Below are 22,988 nucleotides of genomic sequence, written 5' to 3'. Positions count from 1 at the left end.
CTATGGATACGAAATGATTCGCCCGTTTCTCAGTGACCTTACTCGGAAAACACATTGAAGTGTTTGAATTTCTTTCACTCGTACCTCAAAATGGACGAAATTGAGAGCTTAGATGTCAGGTAAGTTTGCATTTATCCTCAAATATTTGAACCTTTGCAGCTTTTTTGAAAGTTTCCTCTCAAATGTCCTCACTTCTTCTTCCTGTATTTTCCTATTTTTCAGGTGGATTCAAGGCTTTACAAACAAAAAAATCGAGTTCATAAATTATGAAACGATATGTTTTACGTGTGGAAACCATATTAGCTTCCTGAACTTAAAAACAAAAAAGCGATGTTTATTGCAGAGTCCAGGCAGAGGTGTTTCAGCTCTGACAGCTGATGGCAGCAGCAGCATTTTTGCTTTCGCTGAACAAAAACTATCCCCATCCATATTTGTGTACAGTTTTCCTGAACTTAAATTAAAGAATGAATTAAAAGGTGGGTAGTTGAGACAATTGGAAATACATTTATAATTTTTCTTGCACTCCCTTCTTTCATTCTTTTGGTTTTAATGCAGGTACGGCCAGACTGGAGTACACATCCCTCACATTAAGCGATAGTGGGCCTTTTTTGGGCTGTTACTCCTCTTTACCAGACTACACCCTGACAGTTTGGTGAGAAAAGTGGCATCATAAATGCCATTTATTGTCCCTGAGAAATTCACTGTGATTAACGTCTGCCATGCAGGAACTGGGAAAAGGCTGAACCCATTTGTAAACATGCAGGAGCTGGACGGGACATTATTTCTTTGGCGTTCAATCCCTGGAATTGGCTTCAGCTTTGCACTTTAGGCCCGACATCAGTTATCGTCTGGCACATTGAGAAGAGTGACTGCATTACTGCTCTAAAACCAAGGTAAGCATTTTAATTTGTGAGTTTGATTACTTCATTTACAGTTTTTATATGTTTATATTTTATTTGTTGTGTTGCAGGGTGGTGAAGCTTCCCCAAACTGATGGTTCCTTTGCTGAAAGACCTTCATACACTTCTTATACTGTCACCTGCCAACAGGGGTTTGGGAGAGACCCACCCCCAATTACTGAGGTGTCAATGTGCAACTACAACCACATAATGACGATAAACATTTTTTGCAAACTGTTCCTCATAAACAACTGCCTGGTAACTGTTGCCTTTCACTGTGTGTTTACACAGACAACACCGCTAACCAGCTCCACGGTAACGCCCTCCGCCGTATGTTGGACACCCACATCAGACATCTATGTGGGCTGTGTCGAGGGCTTTCTGCTCCAAGTTGACCCGGAAAACCTCTCTGTCTCTATCCTTTACAACCCCAAAGGTAAGGAGCGCTGGAATGTGGTTATTTTCGTTTAGCTGTTAAAATGGTCAACAGCGTATACTTATATAGTGCTTTATTACCTTCTAAGAAGGGCCAAAGTGCTTTACAGTCATAGTCCCATTCACAAACACATTCACACACTCAGCAATGTGAGAATCAGTGTCTTGGCCGAGGACACTTCGACACATGGGTGGGCAGAGATCCTATGTCGACTGCTCCACCTCTGCCACACGCCTGCCCCTTTAAAACTGATTACCCTTTTTCTTTCATTTTTATCAGTTGCTGATGCTGTTCCTGAACTCACAAAGTTCAGTTTCCAAGGTTTGACCCTTACTAAGAACGGGCTCCTCACCTCAGGACAGGTATGCTTTTCTGCACCTTTTTCAGGAGGTCCAAGTCTAAATGAAAATATGAATGTGTTGCAGAACAATGAGGTGCACTGCCTTGAGGTCGGAGGTCAGGTCAGCATCACACAAACCTGGGAGTTAGAGAAACCTGTGGATGCTGTGAAGCTTTCGCCTGACAATGACACAGTACTTCTGCTTTCTAACACGGTGGGAGATTAAAGCTGTGCTTACTGTTGATATTATATCAAAAATAAAAGAAACTGAATGCTTTTTTATTTATTATTATTCTCAGGGAGAAATCTATAAACTCAATCCAATGCTGTCAGACAAGATTGTCAAGGTTTTGGATATCTTCAGTGGCAACTTCCTGGCAGCTGAGTTTTTGAACACTGACAGAAACATTTGTGTGGTAAATCGACCTGAATTCCATTCTTTAATCAATGCATAAGAAGCTCCTGAGCATTTAGTTTTTGTTTCTAGTCATTGAAGGACTCTGGAGAACTGCAGCTGTGGTCCTCAGAGGGCTCTTGCCTTGGGTCTTTGTCTCTTCAAGCTGAGGTCATATCACCAAGAATTCTGCAGAGATACTAACAATCTGAAGAAAAGTAACACAAGAACTTAAAGAAAGCAACATCTAAATGTTTAGGTGACAAGTCTGGCCTGCTGTCCTGTTGCACTTTATGCAGCTGTGGGTACAGCTTCTGGAAACGTGCTCTTCATTGACTTGAACGTGCATGAGAAGCCACGTGTTGTGCACCACGTTCACCTCTACCACACTGCTGTGCTTCATGCTGTGTAAGTATCCAGCCTTACAGTTTTATGTTAAATCTAATACCTTTATCTGTTACACCCACCCCCTAGAAATCAGTTTAAAAAATCTTTAAAATAAGAAAAAACATCTGCCAATGGGGTAAGAAAAATGGTCTCACCAAGAATTCTTATTTCAAAAGAAAAAATTCTAGTCAGTAAGACATGCTTTGTTAAGATAATGTTTCTTGCAAGACAGAAAATACTTTTTTTTGTTGGAATAAGAGTCTTTTTACTTTGTAAAGATTCAGATTAAGCAGTGTTTAAAACATAACCCTAGTTCTGCTGAAATTAAAAACACGTAAATGCCTTTTTTTTGTTGCAGTTTTGATCAAGGAGGACATTACCTTTTCACCAGCGGCTCAGATTCACACATTTATGTTCTGGAGGCAAAGCCATCACGAAAGTTCTCAGTTATAGGCTACACAGGTAAAGTCACTCTCCTTCAATCTTTGCATTACATGTGTGGTTTTTTTTTATTTGCAGTAAACATATTTAATGTGTTATTCCCCCCCCCCAGATGTCTGTGGACGCATCTTGTCGCTTTCCACTCGGTGTCTCAAAGAAGAAGTGCAGGTCCTTGTTCTGTGTGCTGGACAGGACGACGGCAGTGGTGGTGGGAGTCTGCTTACAGTATTGTCCTTGCCTTCTAGGGACCTTGCAGGTACAAGAATGATCATTGATCCAAAAATTCAGTTACTCCACTCCTGAATTATCAAGGAGGCTGTTATGCTGAGTCATTCTGTGGTTACTGTCTTAACTTATAAATTAGACTTAATTTGAACGATTTTTGTTTTGTTTTCTTAAGCTAGTTTATACGTTTGATGATGCTCTTTTGATTTCATAATTTCTAAAATGTTTTTTCTTTTTCTTTGGTTGTTTAAAGATGTTAGGAAAACTTTGACAGAAGGTAAACACGACTGGGCAGTTCAGGAAAAGCACTCCTTAGTGATTAACTGTGACTTCAGGAACTTAGTAGAGAAAAGGCCAGTCAGCACAAAAGTCTAGGGTGTGACTGCGCTCAAGTTACACCACATGCATGTCTTGTGTTTTCTTTTGTAAAATCATGAAGTAAGTCATCCAATTTTTTCGTTGCATCTTATGATTAGGCAAAAATCCCACACATGGTTTTATTTTTTTACTGTCGTGATCTAATGTAACAAAACAAAGGGAGCACAAAAAGGAAAATGTCTAAAAATGTGTGACTTAAAGCAGGTACTCTCTGTTTAACTTTATCAGCTTTTCACATCGTCATGAAGGAATTCTGGCCCATACATCTTTAAAACAATGGTTCCCGTCAGAAAAGTATTTGGGCGTTTCCTTATCCACGGCTCATTTCAAGTCCTGACAGCCTTTTCAGTCTGTTGTAGATTTGTTCGTTGTCCTTGGGCGAATTTCCTGTGTAAATTCAAAGTTGCACAGATGGTCAGAATTTCCTCTGGAGTGCACTGATGTGGAACAGAATGAAAGCCTTTTTTTTTTCTAGCTGCGCTGTTTTGGAGAAAAACATTCACAATCTGACTTCAGGATAAAATCATAAATGTGAAGACTGACAGCTCCTTTCACAGCTCTCTGCAAATGGGATAATTTTCTGACAAATTGTGCACCCTCATATTTAGTAGTCTGACAGAGATCTGTGCTTATTGTCTATCCATATTACAATTTTTAATAAAAAACACCTGGAACTACTATAGTAAATCACCGTCACAGTAAATTAACATTTTGCTCACTATTTTATGTTTGATCTATTAAGAGCTAATAATCTTAAAGGTCTTGAAACCTATTCCAGGCTACTGGAATTATTATTTTATTTAGTTATTATTTAGTGCTTTTTAAAATAATAAAAAGAAACCGATTGGTTTACATACAGATTATGATTCAACATGGTTCAATTTACGACATGTCCAGGGTGTACCCTGCCTTTGCCCAACAGTAGCTGGGATAGGCTCCAGCAACCATGTGATCTCAACAGGGATTACGTTAATGAATAGATGGATTACCAATATTAATTTATTTTCCAAAGTTCTATTCAAGACTAAAAATTGCTTTCAAAAGAAGTTATTAAAATCTAGACAAAGATTGAATATTTCCTAACAACGATTCTCACATTAAAAGTCACAAAAGATGCTTGTTTTTCCCTGAAAAAAAACAAAATAAAATTATATTTATTAGTCTTTTTTTATTCTGATTTAATTAATTTTTTAAAAATATTTTTGCCTTTTTTCAGTGGCTCCATATTGTTATTTCCACTACTTTTATTAAACTCAGATTCTAACCAGGTCAGTGGCCTAGTGTGAGAGTATTTGCCCTGAGACCGGAAGGTCGTGGGTTAATGATCATACCAGAGACTCTAAAAAATGGGATCTAATGCCTCCCTGCTCGACACCCACCAATAAGGGGTTGGATTGGGGGCTTAAGCCACCAAATGGTCCTTGAGTGCAGGTTCTGCAGCTCCACACTCCTCCAGGGGATGAGTCTAATGCAGAGAACAAACTTCACACAAATAGGTGTGTGTAAACTAACTTTAATCTCACAACGTAGCATGCATTCTGTGTTTATAGTGTTTTATTTTTAAGGCAAAATTAACAGCTTTGACATATCTCACAACACTCCATATGATTCAAATGTTTTCCAGATGTAGACTGATGGATGACACTTACATTGTTTATTATTCATGTAATTGTAACTATACAATGGAGTCTGTCAGACGCCTCATTTGCTTTTTTATTCTCTCCGTGGAATGGCTCCTGAAAGCCAACAAAGGAAGCAAAACTATACGCAATATGAACAAACAGGAAAAAGTGCCCTGACCTGTTTCTGCAGAGGGTTTTCATCTGCTTCTCATCACCGATGTCCTGCAGGTTCAGATTATGTGGACCGTCATGGCTGTCTGTCTGCTCACGCTCTCAGAGTGCTCACGTATGAAGTTCCACATCCACTTCTCTCCTGTTCTCTTGGAGTCAATGAGGTGTTTGCTTACTGCAACATGAAGAAAACCATTCAGAGATTTCACCTCATTAAGGTTTGCTTCTAGCTAGTGACATTTTGGTAGACATAATTCCAAGGTTAACCTTTATTCTCCTCATTTTTAGGACCCAAAGAGCTTTTCCAGTGAAAAGATTAGGATTAAACCAATGCAGGAAGTAGAGGGCCATCCTCTGGGCCCCGCCTCTCTGCTTTTGTCTCCTGACTGCTTATGGTTGGCCTCGGTGGGCCAAGATGGATTGCTTTACGTCAGACAAACTGATTCCACGGTAAACTCTTTTAGTTTCTTGTGCAATTTCACGATTAGTGGATGTTTGTTTTATTTTTTTTTGGTGCATCTGCAGGAGAAAGTCACTGAGCTGCAGTGTCACCCATGCAACTCTGGTGGAACCCAGAGAGTGTCCTTCTCCACAGACGGCCTCACACTCCTCACCACAGGTTTCAGGGATGGTTGTCTGGTGTGTACAGAGCTCAGGTAAAGGAGCCTGACGTGGTTGCACAGTACACACCGGTGAACAGTAGAGGGAACTGTTGCTTGCTCTTTTTGGCAACACCTCCACATGGAGAAAGCTCCAACCGCTGTAGAGGACAAAAGTCAAGTCATACTGTTGTGTTGTGGAAAGTTGCCAAAAAGAGCAAAATCCACAGGAAAACAAAGATCTTATGAAAGTCACACCTCTCCCAATACAATTCCTCAGTCATTTGTTGGTTAGTTTTGATTATCTCTCTTGACAGTCTCTTCATTTGAATTTTTGGGAAATCACATGAAACATTTCTACAGGTAAACAACCTTAAAACAGAACTCATTCTTCTCAGTTTCAAGATCTCCTGTAACCCTTGTGCTATCATAGGCACTTTAACATTGGGAGTTGGGTCATCTAGACCCACTACTAGACAGTGCGCTGAACCTTTTTTCTTCAATGATTTGTGATCTTCACTGGTGTCCATGGATAACATGAAATCTTTCCACCTTTATCCACTTTTGTCATGGTAGGTATAACACATCAATGTAAGGGTGGGGTCATAGGTCAGCACAAGACACAAAACCTTTAAACTCAAAAAGATAATTGTGACACATGACTCAAACCTTCTTCCATTACCACTAATTGCTCAAGAAAGTCAGAAAAAAGTATATATATTAGATATTGTGCAATTTTTTTGTTCCCCATCTCTATACAGAACTAAAAGTTTGGATGCAAACACTGAAAATGAAGTCATGCGACGCAGGCAGTCCACCCGTCAGTCCATAAAGAACATGTTGGGGACTGAAAACACCATCCTTCTGAACTTTACAGCATGTGATCAAGAGGCTCCATGGTTAACCTACGAGGTAAAAAAAAAAGTATTTATATCTATTTTGATGTAAAAAAAAAAGGTAAACAAAAAAATAGATGAAAGAAAAAGAAAAGCATTGAAACATGGAAGACAAGTTGCATAAAAATATTTCCTTAACGTGCTTGCATTGGTCTGTTTTTAGTTCTACTTTACTGCAAGATATGTTGTAAACTCTAAATCATGCACTTTAATACTTACATGCATAAACTAAATACAAATATTTGACAGCATACATGCAGTGTAATTTTATTGCTTTTTAATTTTTTTTTCTTCTTCTTCTTTAAAAAAGATAACTTTTTAATAATCCATCAGCAAAATCTTTTTTGAATAGTTTTAGGAATATTTTTTTCATGGCCAAAATTAACTAAATGTTTATCTTCTATACCGGACAATAGTTATTTATGTATTTAGGAAGTTTTTTTTTTTTTTTCATTTTTCGTTTTATAACTTTATAATGTCTTTGTGTTTTTATAAAGTTGTTGGTTTTGTCATGTATGTTACAGTATGACAAACAGGCATTTCTTTTTTATGCTGGTTTGATTTTACAGGTCAGAGGTGAAACGTCTCTAGATGTGAGTAAAAGGGACGAAGGTGAAAGCTGTCAGAAATCTTCGTCTTCACCCCCCACCTGGTTGGAAAACAGGCAAAAAGAAGTCAGTTACAAATTCTAAAACATGTTTTAATGGAAAACGACTACTACTACTTTTTATTTCCATTGATTGTGCCATGATCAGATTCCTATAAAAATATTTATCCACCTGTCTGTGACACCTTTGTATAAATTTACCTGCCTTGTTTTTGGCGTAGCGTTGCACAGTGAACGCTCTGATTTATCGCCTCAGTGAAAAAAAGCTGCCGATTAGCATGTCTCACATTGCCAAGAAAGCAGATAGGAATCAGTAAAAACGTGCTTGTTCTTTGTCAAGAAAAACCTCATGCTGCAAATGAACGGAAGCTGAAGGTGTGGCAGGTTTTCAACAAGACCACAATCGCAAATAAAACATTTCCCATTCCGCTTTTGGGATGCCATGGATCTGTTAGAATATTTATAGTTTCTGTGTGCTATTGTTCACATTTTTCCTTTATAATTCAGATAAATTTTGATTTTCCTTGTATCTTTTTAAAACAGGTTGTACAAGAGGAGAATACTCAGTATTTTCTTGAAAAGAAAAAGCTGAAGGAAACTGTCAAACAGTTAACTGAGGCTGTAAGTGTCCCTCGTTCATTCCTTTTTATATTTGCTTTAAAACATAACTTTATGTCACAGGATTTTTCATTCACACACACTATAACAATCTTTGACTTTTGCCTGTTGCCATGTTTGCCTTAAAATATAATTTTTATTAAACAACTTTAAATTAAATTTAAAAAAAGTTGTATTTGCTTACAATATTGTGTTACACAAAACACTCAGAGGATATTTGTATCTTTTTAGATGCAGAAGTTGATTGATGAAAACGAGAGCTTGCCAGAGGAAGAGTTTAGCTTGACTTTGAAGGAGCAGAAGAGACTCGAGACCATGGTGGAACAGGAAGTTGCTTTGGTACTGAAGGAAAACTAAATACAATAACAGCAAAACATCAATAAAAAAAATGTAAAAATAGAAAAAAGTCTAAAGGATTCCTTAAAATGATTTAAAATATCCTCCAAATGTCCAGGTGAGAGCCAGAATTGAACAGGACATTGTGGAGAAATCTTACCTGTGTGATGTCCTAAAGAGGGAATGCTGGGATTCTTTGATGATCAGACGCACAGCCATCAAGGTCAGAAAAAAAACAAAACAAGCATTTAAAAATACATTTTAAATAAATAAAAAAACAGGTTTTGTTCTGCTGCTCTGAATGACTCAAGTCTTTCCACTGCAGGCCTTTTATTCTGAGCTGGCAGTGCAGAACTTCCCTCTCAGGGAGCGAACAGCTGAAGAGTGTGAGGACCTCCGCAGAGTTCAGAGCATAAGGAAGGTTGAAAAGGCTGCCAGCACTGTTAGTAAAGTCTCTGCATTGTATTCTGATTACCCACAAAACCCCTGCGATGAATTAGAACCAACAAAACCAAACATTTGGTGTTTTAAATATGTAGCAGAAATGTAGCAAAGTTGTTTCTTTCAAAGCTGAGAATGGAAAAATGCTTGTTTTTTCATGGTTTGGTTGTTTATATACAAATAGGAAATCCATTCAAGCTTTAATAAATCTTCTGCAAAAGAATAATTTTATATTCTGAACCACAGAGGTTCATTTTGACCTTTTCACAGCTGTAACTTTTAAAAAATGTCTGAACTCAAGCCAGCACATTGGCGTTAAAACTTCCTCAGATTTACAGCTTTGTGGTTTAAAATATGTTGCTGCAAAAATTCTCTTTGCTGCAAATTTTTTTGAATGAAACGAAGTGTCTTGAATCTGAGCAGTTTTAATGCTTTGGTTTGCCGTACCTTTTCCTAATCTGCTCAGATTATCAGTTTGGCAGAGCGGGAGGATGAAAAGCAGGAGGCCCAGAGTTGTGCTCTGACGGGAAGCTTCTCGGCTCAGCTGGGATTTTCCAACCCTCACCTCTATGATCAGTTCAGCCTGCAGAGCACAGAGCAGAGAATCAGCCAGATCATTCTGTTGCAGGTAGAAACCTGTTTTACGATGAATACATTTTCCGTTCTTCTTCAGACAGTGACTGTGCAGACTCAGAATTATTTGTCAAAATCATCTCATTTCTTTCAATCGTCTGGAATTATAGGATGTGATTTATGGCATCAAGGCTGCCTTCAACGCTGAATTTGCAGCCCTGCAGAGACAAAAGTTGCTGGAGCTTCAACGCGTCAGAGACAACAACGCATGCATCAGGGAGATCATGCTGAAGCTGGACAGGAACCAGGAGCTATGGGAGCCATGCCTGACCGACGCCGAGCAGCCAGAAAACGTGCTCACCGTGGATGACTCTGAGGTCGCTGTCCTGGTGAAACATGCAATCAGTGGCAAGAGTTCACATTAAGTTCAACCAACAAAACAAAATGTGACTGTGGACGTTTGGTTTGTTTGTTTGCGTTCTGAAATGAGAGCTAGCGTGTTATTATCATCCCAGGATATGGCCTTTGTTCCATTTTAGATAAAGGCAGAGATGTTCTTCACCCCAAAGAAGAAAGAAGAGGAAGAGGAGAGGAAGACCCTGGGGGAAGGGAATCAATTGGAAGAACAAGTGCGTTGCTATTGTGAAAGTTTTCCTCACACCTTAATTTGCAATATTTACAAAAAAAATTGCATTCAGATTAAAAAATTTTTTAATTTTAGTAATAAGACATAGAGGACTTTTTGGTGTTTTGAACAACAACAGCATTTTTCCTCACAATATAAGACATTTAAAAAGAAAATTAACCTTAAAAAATGCATTTCTGAGTATTTCTTTTTTCAAATCATCATGAATGAAGAGCAGAAAAAAAAACTGTTTGAAAAAGCTTGTAGTTGTGACGTAGAATCTACCATGGCAAGCCACAAGGCTGGCTCAAAACTGTACGGCTGGATAGTTTCAATATTGCTCGCCATTTTTGTTGTACCGGCGTTGAGGTGTGAGGGGCTGTAAGGTAAGAGGAGAGAGTGTAAACAAAGTGATGATTGGAAGTGTAGGAAGGCTTGCACTGCACCAATGGGCCCCGCCCACAAATCAGAGGCAAATTTCTAATGAACTACTGCTGTTCTGCAGAAAACATGTCCTAAAAAACAACACAGGTTTTTTGAAGTAGGACTTTAACCCTTGTGCTATCTTAGATGACCCCCCTCTTACATTGACGTGTTCTCCCTACCATGACAAAGGTGGATAAAGGTGGAAAGATTTCATGTAATCCATGGACACCAGTGAAGATCACAAATCATTGAAGAAAAAAGTTTCAGAGCAATGTCTAGTAGGTCTAGATGACCCAACTCCCAATGTTAAAGGGCCTAGGATAGCACAAGGGTTACGCAACATAAAACTATCTGATTTCTGGCATTGAGTGGATTACAAATGTTTTTCTCATTTCAATTGAATGACGTTGTGTCTTTTCGTTGCAGGTTGATAATGGCAGGAAACGAGCAATTGATGAAATCATAGGAGTTTTTGAAGTAAAAAAACTGGACATCTTAAAGATGGTAAAGTAATTTAACCCTATAATTTTACTCAAAATTTAACGTTAAAGGTTCAAAAATGTTTTCAGCTTTGATATTTTTTGCTTTATAAAAAACTTAGTTACGACACATAACTGTGAAATCCCTTGGAATAAACCCTCGGATGTCTGAAGTTTAGTCGAGCTTTACCTGTTTTTTTTAAGATATTTTTTTATATAGTTTTGACCTTGTCTTTGTTTTGGGATTCATACATCTTTATGTTGTTTCTACGTGTTTGATTTTTTAAATTTATGCAGTAAAGATTTCCAGATTTTTTGGACAGTTTCAGGTTCATTGAGGAGTTATTGTGTAATATAGTGGGGAAAAAAGAAGAAGCTGGGGTTTTGATTAAAATATGGATAAAAGCCAAGAGTTTTTAAAAAATATTAAAACAAATTGTAAATTAGTAAAAAATGCTCAAAAAGGCCCCGGACAGCTAAGGGTAATATATTAAATCTGTTCCATCAAAATGTACTTCAGTATGTACTGTATGGTCCCCACAGCTAACATTTTTATTCAAAATTCAGCACAGACAGTTTTTTTTATCCATAATCACTGCTGTTTTTTTATTTATTTATTATTTTAGCTAAGTATAGGCTTTGAAAATAAAAATCATTTAAATATATAATAAAGTTATCACTAAATCCTTCATAATATATATATTGTTGATCAATATTGAAGTAGAGTTTGTCAAAAGCGTACATTTTCCATATTTTTTTACCTAAAAAAAGCGAGAACAGTTTTAATCTTCAGTTATTGTTCAATAGTTCAATAGTTTCTTTTCTATATATTTGTTGAAAAGTAATTTTCTCACCAAAAAAAACTAAACGATCAAACAGTGAATCATCAACCATTTTATCCAAGTTTTGAAAAAGTGCACTGCTTTTTGATTGTGATTTTCTTTTATTTTAAATGTAAATATGTTTATTATTAAGATTGTCTTCAAACAATAACTGTTAAATGTGGATTTTTAAAGATCTTATTAACTATTTACTCATTAATTCACTTCAGTTTTGTCTATGTTTGTATAACTCATACAATACTTCTCCTCGTGCTTTTATTTTGGTAAAAATAAGTAAATGAAGATGAATCAGCCCAATCAGCGTGAGGGCGCGTAACTTCTATCGTGTTAACTCCACAGGAAATCCCCCCTCCTGAGTTTGTTTTGACCAAAGCTGACACTCAGCTGAGTGAGGAGGAGAAAAAGGCCTATGAAGAATATGAGAAAAACGTGAAAGACCTTAGCCAGAAGAAAGAGAAGTACAGAAATGTAAGAACTTGCAGTTTGGTCAGTTTGCACAGTTTTTGCTTGTTTAACTCACACCTGACAGTCACTTTGTCTGTGAAATTTTTAATATCAAATACAGTCTTTGGAGAGTGAAGTAAGAAAACTGATGAAATCCACTAAAGAGGGAACAGAAGGCTTTGATCAAGCTCTGTGTGAGCTGTTGAAGAAGAGGGTCAAATGCACAATAGCTATAAAGCAGGTAAATGAGGACACCTTTCTACTTTAAAATACTATTTTTACTCTTTGATTTATTTACTGGTACTTGTTTTTTTGTGCTGTGTTTAACAGGAGGAACTCAAGATGGCCTACCTTGTTGATTCAGTGCTAGAGGACGAAGCAATGAGGAATCGAGAGCTGGAGCTCATGAGTAAACGAGAGGAGATGCTGGCTCACAAGGTCAGAAAAATGGGTGCAGGAATCTGTGACTGCCAGCCCTGGAATCTGTTTGTGAGACATGGCAGCAGTGTTTGTGTGAACTCTGAAACAGCATCTTCTTATTGTTCAGGCATGCAGATGCGAGAGCACAGCTTGTGCTGCACAACTATTTGTGGTCTCCAAAACTGACAGTTTCCCATTTGCAGCACTGCTGTCATGTGATTGGCATGCATTTATCTTGACAGGTTGAAACTGGGGAGGAGGTGAAAACACACCAGGATGAAGTGCAGCGGTTTCAGGAGATGTATGACAGCCTTGTGACGGAGGACAAAGTAAGCCAGCTGGGAAAATACTGAAAACTTCAATTGTAAGTGACATGCAATTAATTTCATATGATTTGTGTCTCATAAGGACCTCGACAAAGATTTTAGAAAGAACTTTTGCAATGTTCCAAACAACCTGGTCGATCAGCTCTACAAACTGTTCAAACGTAGGCCCAGGTATGCCCTTTCTTCTCTTTATCAACGACTGCAGCTTAACGTGAAAACATCCGCCGCTATTCTTTTCGTTCTTTCACTTTAGGGGCCAAAGAGTAAAGACTCCGAGCCAAACCCCCGATGTCCTCAACCAAATGCTCAAAGCCATGGATGAACTTGATGAGCCAGAAAAAATGCCATTTGGCTTAAACCCGTCTGTGTGGCAAAGATTTTGTCTTGTTCGCAGAAGCAAAGTAGAGAGTGAGCAAAAGGTAATTCAGAGATTAGAGAGAAACAGAAACACTGGCAGAGAAACTAGTGATTAAGTGGCAAGAAACTGTCTTATTGGGGCCTGTTGGATTCATATACAACACACGGGTAATCCCTTAGCAAAAAGTAGTCTATTACTACAAGTAGTTTATGCTAAAAGTGAGGTAGAATACTTAAAGATTACTTTTTACATAATATCTATATTGTAAACTTAAAATATTCAAATTTATTATGAAAACTATTCATTTACATCCTAAACTATACTTACATGGTCTATAGTGTACTTGCTATAGGTTTACTCAAGTATACACAAAGACCCACTCAGATGACAATTGTGTTTTTGGTGTTTTTAATATGCTTTTGTGGCATTTTTCTCATGATGGAGGAAATACATAAAGCTCAAAGTTGCAATACTGAGCATTTATTAGTAAATATTGTTGTGAATCAGAAGCGGACGAAAAAATGTAATTGGAATACTTTTGTAGTTGTGACGTAAAAGCTACAACAGCAAGCCATGAGCTCTTATGTAGGTCTTAGATTTCCTCATCCAAGCTGGCATCTAGCTCAAAACTGTACAGCAGGATAACTTCAATACTGCTGATTTTTGTTTGGGTTGTAAGAGGTGTAAGCTAGTGGGAGAGAATGTAAATAAAGGGATGATGGGAAATGAGGGAAGGCTCACTTCCCGCCAACAGTCCCTTCCACAAATCAAAGGTGAATTTCTGATGAACTACTGCCGGTCTACAGAAACTATGTCCTAGAAAACGACACAGGTTTTGCCTAAAAACAGCTAAATCAGAATTTAAAGACCACTGGGAAGAGTGGTTCCCAGTTACAATAGATCAAAACTTTAAAGTTTTAAACATGGAAGCTATTCTTTTTATTTGATTTAATCAGATAAAGACAAATTGGGATCAGGATCACGTTTTCAAACATGATCTGGCCAAAAAGTCAATGGCACACCCCTAAGCAAAAACTAGTACACTTGAAGTTTAATTTTGTAGTATACTCAAGTATACTTGAGCAAACTATAGCAAATACACTATGAACGGGTTTAAGAAGTATGATAACTGAAGACTTCTTCAAACTCAGTTTGAACATTTTAACCCTTGTGCTATCTTAGATGACACTCCCCCCCCCCCCCTACATTGACATGTTCTCCCTACCATGACAAAGGTGGATAAAGGTGGAAAGATTTCATGTAATCCATGGACACCAGTGAAGATCACAAATCATTGAAGAAAAAAGGTTCAGAGCACTGTCTAGTGGGTCTAGATGACCCAACTCCCAATGTTAAAGTGCCTAGGATAGCACAATGGTTAAGTGGACAGTATATAGATAGTATATAAGAAGTAAACTTCAAGTATACTGGCTCAATTCCAGAACAGACTAAGTATACTTGTAGTACACTTAAACAGACTACTTTTTGCTAAGGAATGTGATAAAAACAGAACAAACTATTTTGATCTAATGTATTAATTAAACATTTTGTGTTTCCTGAAAAAAATTGATCATTTCTATCAATACTACAGGTTTCTTTTTGAAGTTGAAATTATAAGACTAACAGAAAAGCCAGTGTTTAAGGCTTTATTTATTATTGAGCATCACTGTTTGAATCTGTTTAAGTTCTGTAAAACGTAATATAGCCTGTTCAGACATTTTTATTCCTGCATGTGCTACCAATTATATTGTGCTGATTTTGTCACTCAAATGTAAAGTTATTCGTTTGTTGAATTTTTCCTCGGACCTGTTAATCCCTGCTTGGGGCTTCTGATTGAGAATTCTGTTTTGTGTGTAGTTATGCTCTTCGTGTCTTTCTCAGGTTAAAACACAGGCTTTAATTCTTGCTGAGATGCAGGCTTTTCTGCAAAAGAGGAGAGATGAGGACAACGCTTTCCAGGAGGAAATAAACAGCCTCTCTGAAGCGATCGAGAAGTATGGTTTCTATTGCTTATCCTACTGATAATGAGCGCTTCTAATCAAAAACAGCGCAAAGGTTTAATAGCTCGACGTCTTGTACGAGAGCTGTATTTGTCTGACTGTTTTAATTCCGAGTTTTCCGTCTGATTCATTGCAGCCTGCGTAGGAACAGGAACTGTCACCTGATGGACACCACAGTCCAGATCATCCTCAAGCAGGGACAAGTGGAGCCTCCCATCACAGAGCTGACCTCTGACCCTGCAGACACTCACTTACTTCTGTACCACAAGAACAAGCCGGAAAACCTCAGAAGAATCATCAGGGTCAGCACCAACACACACTCACTTTACAACCATCAATATACATGACTCACAACTGAGCAACAATTTTATGATGCACATGGTCACAATTTATTGATTTCTTTTCTGTCAGACTCTTGCAGAGCAGAAGATAGCAGTAATGGAACAGTGGAAGGGAGTCCGCAAGAGGATCATACAGCTGGATTGGGAGCACAAGGTGGTGAAAAAGAAGATGGAGGACGTCAGCGACAAGTGCAGAGATGTCAAGATGCTGCGACTCTCCGAAGAACAACAGGACATGACTGTAATCGCAACTCCAAATTACCATCTTTCTCCATCTCGTTGTTTTTAAACCAAGCAGAGTGAGGGCTTCTGAGAAGAACAGTCACGAGTTAGAGGTTTTTGAAACCATGAGGTTTAAATGAGACGAAATCTGTGAAACGTAAATCTTGCTAGGAAGTCAGGCCAAACTTCTGTCTCTGATAATAAAAGCAGGTATTTTGGTTTTGGCTGCCATGGGTGTTTTGCAAACAGAAAATTGTTCCCATCTCCCAGTGCAGATGAATGATCTTTTATAGGAGACTCACACCCTTTTTAATTGACTCAGGGTTTTTTCCCCCTTCATTTGCTGAACTTAAACCTCTTTCAGTAGGCATGTCACTTTCTTTTATATCATTTTTTCAAAATCTGACAGATTGGTTTGTTTAATCAAATATAAGACAATTTATTTGACGATATGTAGCTTTTGGACACAGTCTAAAAGTTAAAAATAGTTTTGAAAGTTTGAGGACAAACACAAAAACAGACCAACTAACTAATTTTTGGCTTTATTTTTTAACAACCCAGAGGGTAAAATGGTAAGTTTCCAGGCTGCATTGCCAGTTTTCTTTGGCAGCAGGTACAGGTAGCTCAGCAGCTGTGCAGCGTTCGCCTTCCTGACATTGTTTGAACCCCATGAGAGAAATTTTGAATGTAGATAGATCTAGGCAGAGTGAGGTTTTACATTGCATGACAAATAGCTTTGCTGCATGTGTTTCAAAAGCCTTTATTGAACATTTGAGAAGAAGGGAGAAGCAAAAATGTATGAAACACTGTTTTTAATTAATGCGTTTCTCTTTTTTTATTTCCAGCGTTACAGCGAGTCAGAACAAGGCACTCGCATTTCACAGAAAGCGTCCATGTTGGAGAAAAACCTTGCTTTCATGACGGAGGTGACATGAAAAGTGACAAAGCAACGATAAACCAGCCTTTTTATGCTTTTTTTATGAACAACTCTGTTTACTTTTTCAGGCTCATCAACAGTGCATCCAGCAGTGTGTGAAGGAAATCGAGCAGCTTTATAAACAAGCTGACGTGAAAAGCAAAAAGACTTCTACTCTGGAGCTGCAGCTTCCTGACATACGGGTGGACGTGGCGCAGCTGAGACACGTCTCTGAAGCTGCAGGTTGGTTTCTGATCGACAAACATTCGCCAAACGCCGATTCCGTCATCCCAGACAAGCATAAATATTTATCTGCTTTTATTTTGGTTGTTTAGGCCCTGAACAAGAGCAAGCAAAAGCCAAAGAGCGGCACCTGGAGCTTGCTGTGAAAAGCAACTTGAAGGCTCTAGTCAAAGCTCAGGCTGAGGAACTGACAGTCCTTTTAGCGGAAGTTGAACGTCTAACGAAGAAGAACTTCACTTCAGTCTATCAGCTGAAATACAGCTGAGTGAAACATTTTTTTTTGTTTCTTAACTGAGCAAAAAGTTCTCTGTACATTAAATGTGCTTTTGCTGTGAAGAACCTGCAACAAATAAAGTGATTAAGAACCACTTAATCTGCTGGTACTTAAGTCGTAAAATAAAAAAAAACAGAAACAAAAAAAAAAACATGTTAAGTAGTGAAGTCCTCCTCCGGGCGGTCAAAGTGCAGAAAGTGATCGTCCAAACCAAAGAGGTCTATAAGCTCAGACAGATTCGCCCTTCGTCCGTCCACAGTGACATCTGACTGGAGTTCATACAGCGCGTTCTGGGAGCAACGCCTCCACTTGTCGATCAAAGTTTGAAGCTGGGTTAAATCATTCTAGGGGGAAAGACCAGAAAAGTGTTACGGCAAAGCAAAACGGTGATCCCCTGAAGATGTTTGAAAAATGGCTGGTACCTTGCTTCTGTACATCTTTACCATCTTGAGTCGACGTAGAGTCTCTGTTTTTTCTTTGACTTCTTTCCTGAGGTGCTGTAAAAAAGCTTCAGGCGTCTGCTCACTGCCTGACTGGGCTTCCCTTTTGTTGTCATTGAGTGGGATTTCTGCAGGCTGCCTGACAGCCTCCTTGGAGTCTGCTGACATGTGTGGCCCTTCATCCTCTGCATCGTCCACACAAAGGCGTTTGGCCACAGAGACAGGAGAAACAAAGGAGCGTCTGGATCTTTTCAATCTTTCCCTCAGCGAAGTGCTGAGCTTTGAAAAACACTAGGATGATACGAGGGGAAAAGAAAAAAAAATCACAGATGGAGTATTAAGGCCAGCATAAAAAGAGAAAAAAGTTAACATTTTACAAGAATAAAGTCATACAAATATTAGAAAAAAAAAATCTACATTATATAACTAAAAAATATGTAAAATTATGATTTAAAAAAATTATACATTTACATGAAAAAGTCGTACTTTTTCGAAAATAAAGTTGTACATTTACAAAAAAAAATCGATTAATTCGCTATGACATGATTTAAAAAATCTAAAATGTAACATTTTAATTTCAACACGCGTGACTTTTTACTTATAAGATGTAGACTTTTTGAAGCATAAATTTACAACTTAAGAGCTATTTTTTTTACTCATAATTGCATAACTTTATTGCCGTAAAATTTTCCCCTCGGCGTCTCTTTAGACTTTTTCTTTCATGGTGGACCTAACACTACGTCGTATGTAGTGCACCACACATCCCATTCAGTCACCTACTTTCTCTTCTCTGTATCCCGAGGGGGTCGACTCTTCTGGGCAGCAGGGTGATGAATACTCGTGTTTTGGAGTGACTTCCATCCGTCAGATTTAGCATGAAAAGTCTGTTTAGCTGCGAGAATAGCCTAGCTTAAAGTTGAGAAAACGCTCAATATATCTGACTCGGCTGAAATAAGAACGAAAAAAATTAGAGGCACTATAACAAAGTATTATAAACCATATTGAATTTTTATCAAAGACATTTCCATGTGGAAAAATTAAGCTGAGGCGATGACACCACAGTTGATCTTGTTTTTCCGTATTTTTGCGGTTCTAAGTCCTGAAGATCAATGATTGGACAGAAACTGATTACGTTTAGCCGAAGAGGATTCTGGGATATGAAGTTATTCCTCAAACGCAGTCGCACATTTAACTTGTTGGCTTTAAGATGGAATAATTTTACTTAAACATCATATTTAAATGTACATATATATAAAAAAAATATGAAAAAAAGAGAAACAAAATAATATGTGGCCTTAAATTTTTTTGTGTGCACACAATTTAGCATTTTTTTGGGCAATTAATTTGTAATTTATAAGCATTCTGTGTCCACAGTATACTTATTTGTTGGCACAAAATTCTAATTAATTCATAGGCCTACATAATAGCCTGCTAATTTGTGCACACACAATTTCTAAGCCAACAAATTTGGCTAGTACAGTAATTTGAATTATTTGTGTTCACAAAACAGTAACTTTTGCCTACAAAATGTTAATAAAAAGCAAAATTTTGGTCACGAGATGCAAATTTGTGTGAACGCAATAAAAAAATTCGAATTTGTGTGCACAAATTGTTAGTTTGAAGGAACAGTTTTTATTTATTTATTTGAATGTCATGTCTATTGCCCTGTAAAAATATGTTAATGAACAGAATTTTCTTTTTTTGATGAATTGCTTCATGGAGAAAACAACATTTTTTTATAAAAAAACACAAAGGAAGTTTTTTCACACATGGGATTAAGTAGCTTGTTTCTTCTTATGAAATTTGATCAATACATATTTTTAATAAAATTAAAAAATTGTTGGTAAACTATTTGTGTTTACATAAGACACATTTAAATAATTATAATTTAAGTAGTTTAATAATCAAGTCAGGCAAAACAACTACCATAGCAATGGGAAAGAGTGTTTTGCTCCAAAATTCAGAATATTGTTAAAGAGATTTTTTTGTGTGGTGGTTATCTGGAGTTGATTCATGTTGTGATTCACCTTCCCTCATTAGCTGATTCATCGGTTTTATAAGTCTATAGCTATTTTAATCTTCTCACAAATGTGGGATGGTTCTCTTATTGTGTGTCAGCCTTTATAGCCACGAGGAGAAAGCTGTTATACCTTCAAATGTGGTTGTGCCCGGACACGAACATTAGCAACTCATTTGGCAGTGTGATATTACACACCCCAGGGAACAAGAGATTTTTTTTAATACTCCTTGTAAGGACAACTGAGGGAAGGGTAATTGCTATTTGTGTAAGTTAATGTTTTTTGCGTGTAATTTTTGCTTTGTGAAGTCGGCATTAACCGTGGCATGCAGCAGCTGCTGTGGGTTTATAGAATCTCCAGGCCATGTGAGATAATGAGAGTGCCAGATCTTTCATCAAATGCAGGACTGGCCACTAAACATTATACATCCTTAAGCCATTTTTGGGTCAGCTATTAATTCCTTCCTGAGCCTCTCACATTTCTCAGATGTTCTTCTCTGCATCCAATCAGGTTTAGTTATTAGATAAAAGCCTGAGCATTTGGCTTCTTCTTTACAGAGCTGACTTTGAGCCTTTTAATAAACCATTTCTCTTTAAGTTAATACAAGTTTTGACACACTGAAGATCTTTCTTTAAAGTGAAGCCAGTGCCACTCGTGTTTCATATTTTTCTTATCTCACAGTTAAAGTTCACCACAAGACATTTCCGCAGCATTGCTCAATGACAACTGAAGTTTAACATAACTAAATCCAATGACGTTTGATGAACAGGAGGTTTAGTTGGGTCCTTGGAGTTTGATGTTTATTCACACCAGACACACTGACATAAAAAAAACAAATGTGATATGAATGGAATAGCTAAAGGCTCTTTTTTATCTGCAGAAAAGTGTGCCATAGCAAAGAGCTTTAAATTTATAAATAACATGGCATTGAAATAGCAGTCTGACATTTGAACTAAGTGTGTTGATGGTCCCATATGTAAACATTTTTAAAAGTTATTATTACGTTAGTTATCCTGCACATTGACATAGAACTATCTCAAATAAGTAAAGAAAAGTAGAACAAGATGTGAAAGTCTCTTTTCTGTCCCTATGGGTCACCCTCCCTAGGATATTGCTTTTCTTTTAATAACTGAATAATTCAGCTTGACTTAGCAAAGTGTGAAATGACTGAAAAGATCAAACACAGTTTAGCTTTTTGTAAAGCTTATTATTCTATATTTTTTTCCAAGGTCTTGTAACTTGCTAACTTTTTTGACAAAGAAGTCAAAAATGTCACTTCAAGAAAAATGAAAGCAGCAGGCGAGCTGTATGGAAGTGTCCGCCGGTCCCACAAAGTCGAAATCCCATTGATTTCTATTGAGAAATAAACAGCTATTACTCAGTCAATAGATCTGTTAGAATAACAATTCTCAGCCTGCTACATCTTTTAAACATGTTCTTGCTAATCTTAATTTTTTTTCATGATATTGTTGTTGTTGCGCAAGTTATTTAAGTAACAAATTGACCAATCAGATGCCTCAATGAAAGTAGGTGGCTTCGTGTCGAGCATTCAAAGCGTTTGCTTGACTGACAGATTATTTTTCAGTGGAGGGGCTGTGGCCTTCAAAGATGCTCTCTCCTGATTAGAGAGAGGGGTTGCCATGGAAATGTAGACTCAGACCAACATGGACAAATCACGGCTTACTAAGATGTCTGGTTCCAACATGGCGATGGAAAAATGGCGACTGATCCATAAACTTAATAATAAAAAATTTATTCTCAAGTAGATAACCAGTGATGCTGACAGGAATTATATGATGATAGATTGAAATCCCTGGGAGGAGTTTAAATTTGTAGAAGGTACTAAAGGTCTCTTTTTTTATTTCACGTTGGCAGCCACTTCCTGAGGTCAAAAGTCAACAAAACTTTGTTGTACTTGCAAAATTTAATGAAGCAAACATTTCTATTCCCATTTTGTGCAGAAGTTTTAAAACTGCCAAATTTCACATTTTCTCACAATATGGACGCCAAGCCACAGCTTCTATGGCCATCCCATGATAATTTTAGACTTCTTTGGAAAGTGTTTGGTGTCGTTTGTGGATAGGCTACTTTTTTTTGGCCCCCTAACAGATTATGGGCCCATTCACTTTTCTGACAATTTCTCCTGCAGTGATGTCATCACTGGGGGGGGGGGGGGGGGGGGGTGTCGTTCACTATGGCGTGCGTGGCGATTTAAGTGGGTTTTTGAGTTTGTGGCAGGGGATAAATATTTGCTCAAACATGCTTTTAGGAAAGAAAAAAAGCAAAAACAAAATAGTTCAGGACTACTGCAGGCCAGGATAAATCCGGTATTTCTGTACATGTACAGTCTCTCTCTTTCAGTTTTCAGAGGTGTTTAGATTTGATGCATCCACATGCGGGTGTAAAGTTTGCGGGCGTGGCTTGTTTTATGGCCCAAACCTGGCAACGCATCGAGCTGTGAAGACAGAAAAATGCATGTTTAGGAGGCTTATTTCACCATCCAAAATGCCAGTATGTCTGTTCTGAAGGGACACAAATGACCATTTAAAAAAAAGGACTCATGGTAAAGATTAGAGCAAAGATTGTTTAAAATTTAACCTTCCTAAAGTCTTTAGTTATCTAAAAATAAGAAGACTTTTGGGGTATTTCTCTTTTAAAATGTTTTACAGAAGTTGTTAGCTGTTTAATAAGGTTTTGGAAAATCGTGGGAATTTTACAATACAGCGTATGGATATTTTTTAGGAACCATAAACCATATCTCTTCTTTGGAATGTCACCCTTTAGCTTTATGGCCACATTTCTTATCCACCCTCAACAATATTTACAAAAAGCTCAATTGAGGAGATACCACCAGCTCTTGAAAAAGAAGAAAAAACTGTTCACATTCATCCAAAAAACTGACTGGGTAAAGTTTTGCTCCTCTGTTGACCTCCACTTGGAAGCTCTTGTCCTCTTGTTTCCTAACGAAGCCTTATCTGGAGGAGCCACTGTCCCATACACAAACATGGATGTGCTTCAAGGGCTGGCCCCAGCCAGTCAGCTCCTGTTTCACTTTTTGAGAGTGTTTTCACCTCCCAGGAATCTGCTGCTTTCCGTTAGGATCTAGCCTCATTCAGACTCACACATAGATGTGAGTGAAGCACTCCTCCTCCTTCTCCTCCTTGTCTCCATGTTCTCTCTTTGGGGTCTTTATTCCCCCCCATCCTTTGGCCTGATAGTAGTCACACTGGCTCTGAGTCATGCAGAGTGGG

General features: G+C 37.8%; 2 protein-coding genes and 1 long non-coding RNA gene across 4 annotated transcripts; 1 reads left to right on the top strand and 2 right to left on the bottom strand.

Moving 5' to 3' along the window:
* Positions 1-5: 5 nt before the first annotated feature.
* Positions 6-17,378, top strand: cfap43 (cilia and flagella associated protein 43). Its single transcript, XM_020709510.1, has 38 exons — positions 6-119; positions 223-476; positions 556-652; positions 726-893; positions 971-1,082; positions 1,191-1,335; positions 1,615-1,697; positions 1,761-1,889; positions 1,975-2,091; positions 2,163-2,240; positions 2,329-2,477; positions 2,815-2,918; positions 3,010-3,153; positions 5,351-5,511; positions 5,582-5,743; positions 5,819-5,949; positions 6,654-6,804; positions 7,358-7,462; positions 7,939-8,016; positions 8,245-8,352; positions 8,468-8,572; positions 8,675-8,791; positions 9,257-9,418; positions 9,534-9,740; positions 9,903-9,992; positions 10,841-10,918; positions 12,075-12,203; positions 12,301-12,420; positions 12,510-12,617; positions 12,842-12,928; positions 13,008-13,096; positions 13,179-13,344; positions 15,165-15,277; positions 15,420-15,585; positions 15,695-15,865; positions 16,692-16,772; positions 16,852-17,005; positions 17,098-17,378. Exons 1-38 carry the CDS (start codon positions 91-93, stop codon positions 17,268-17,270), a joined length of 4,821 nt encoding a protein of 1,606 aa, XP_020565169.1. The 5' UTR covers positions 6-90; the 3' UTR covers positions 17,271-17,378.
* LOC110016525 lies at positions 3,001-12,643 on the bottom strand. 2 transcript variants are annotated; one of them, XR_002291848.1, is made up of 4 exons: positions 12,531-12,643; positions 9,238-9,373; positions 8,510-8,543; positions 3,001-5,468 (listed from the first exon to the last, which is right to left on the bottom strand). It is a non-coding gene; the product is annotated as an uncharacterized LOC110016525 (long non-coding RNA). The 2 variants fall into 2 exon arrangements; XR_002291849.1 differs by lacking the exon at positions 8,510-8,543.
* Positions 16,591-18,835, bottom strand: sfr1 (SWI5 dependent homologous recombination repair protein 1). The gene is made up of 3 exons (XM_004077346.4): positions 18,500-18,835; positions 17,702-18,010; positions 16,591-17,623 (listed from the first exon to the last, which is right to left on the bottom strand). Exons 1-3 carry the CDS (start codon positions 18,578-18,580, stop codon positions 17,435-17,437), a joined length of 579 nt encoding a protein of 192 aa, XP_004077394.1. The 5' UTR covers positions 18,581-18,835; the 3' UTR covers positions 16,591-17,434.
* Between the last annotated feature and the right edge of the window lie 4,153 nt (positions 18,836-22,988).

The sequence above is a fragment of the Oryzias latipes genome, chromosome 15 (genome assembly GCF_002234675.1).
Source record: "Oryzias latipes chromosome 15, ASM223467v1".
Lineage (NCBI taxonomy): Eukaryota > Metazoa > Chordata > Actinopteri > Beloniformes > Adrianichthyidae > Oryzias > Oryzias latipes.
The sequence above is the reverse complement of the archived record's forward strand: the minus strand, read 5'-3'. Positions and strand labels throughout refer to the sequence as shown.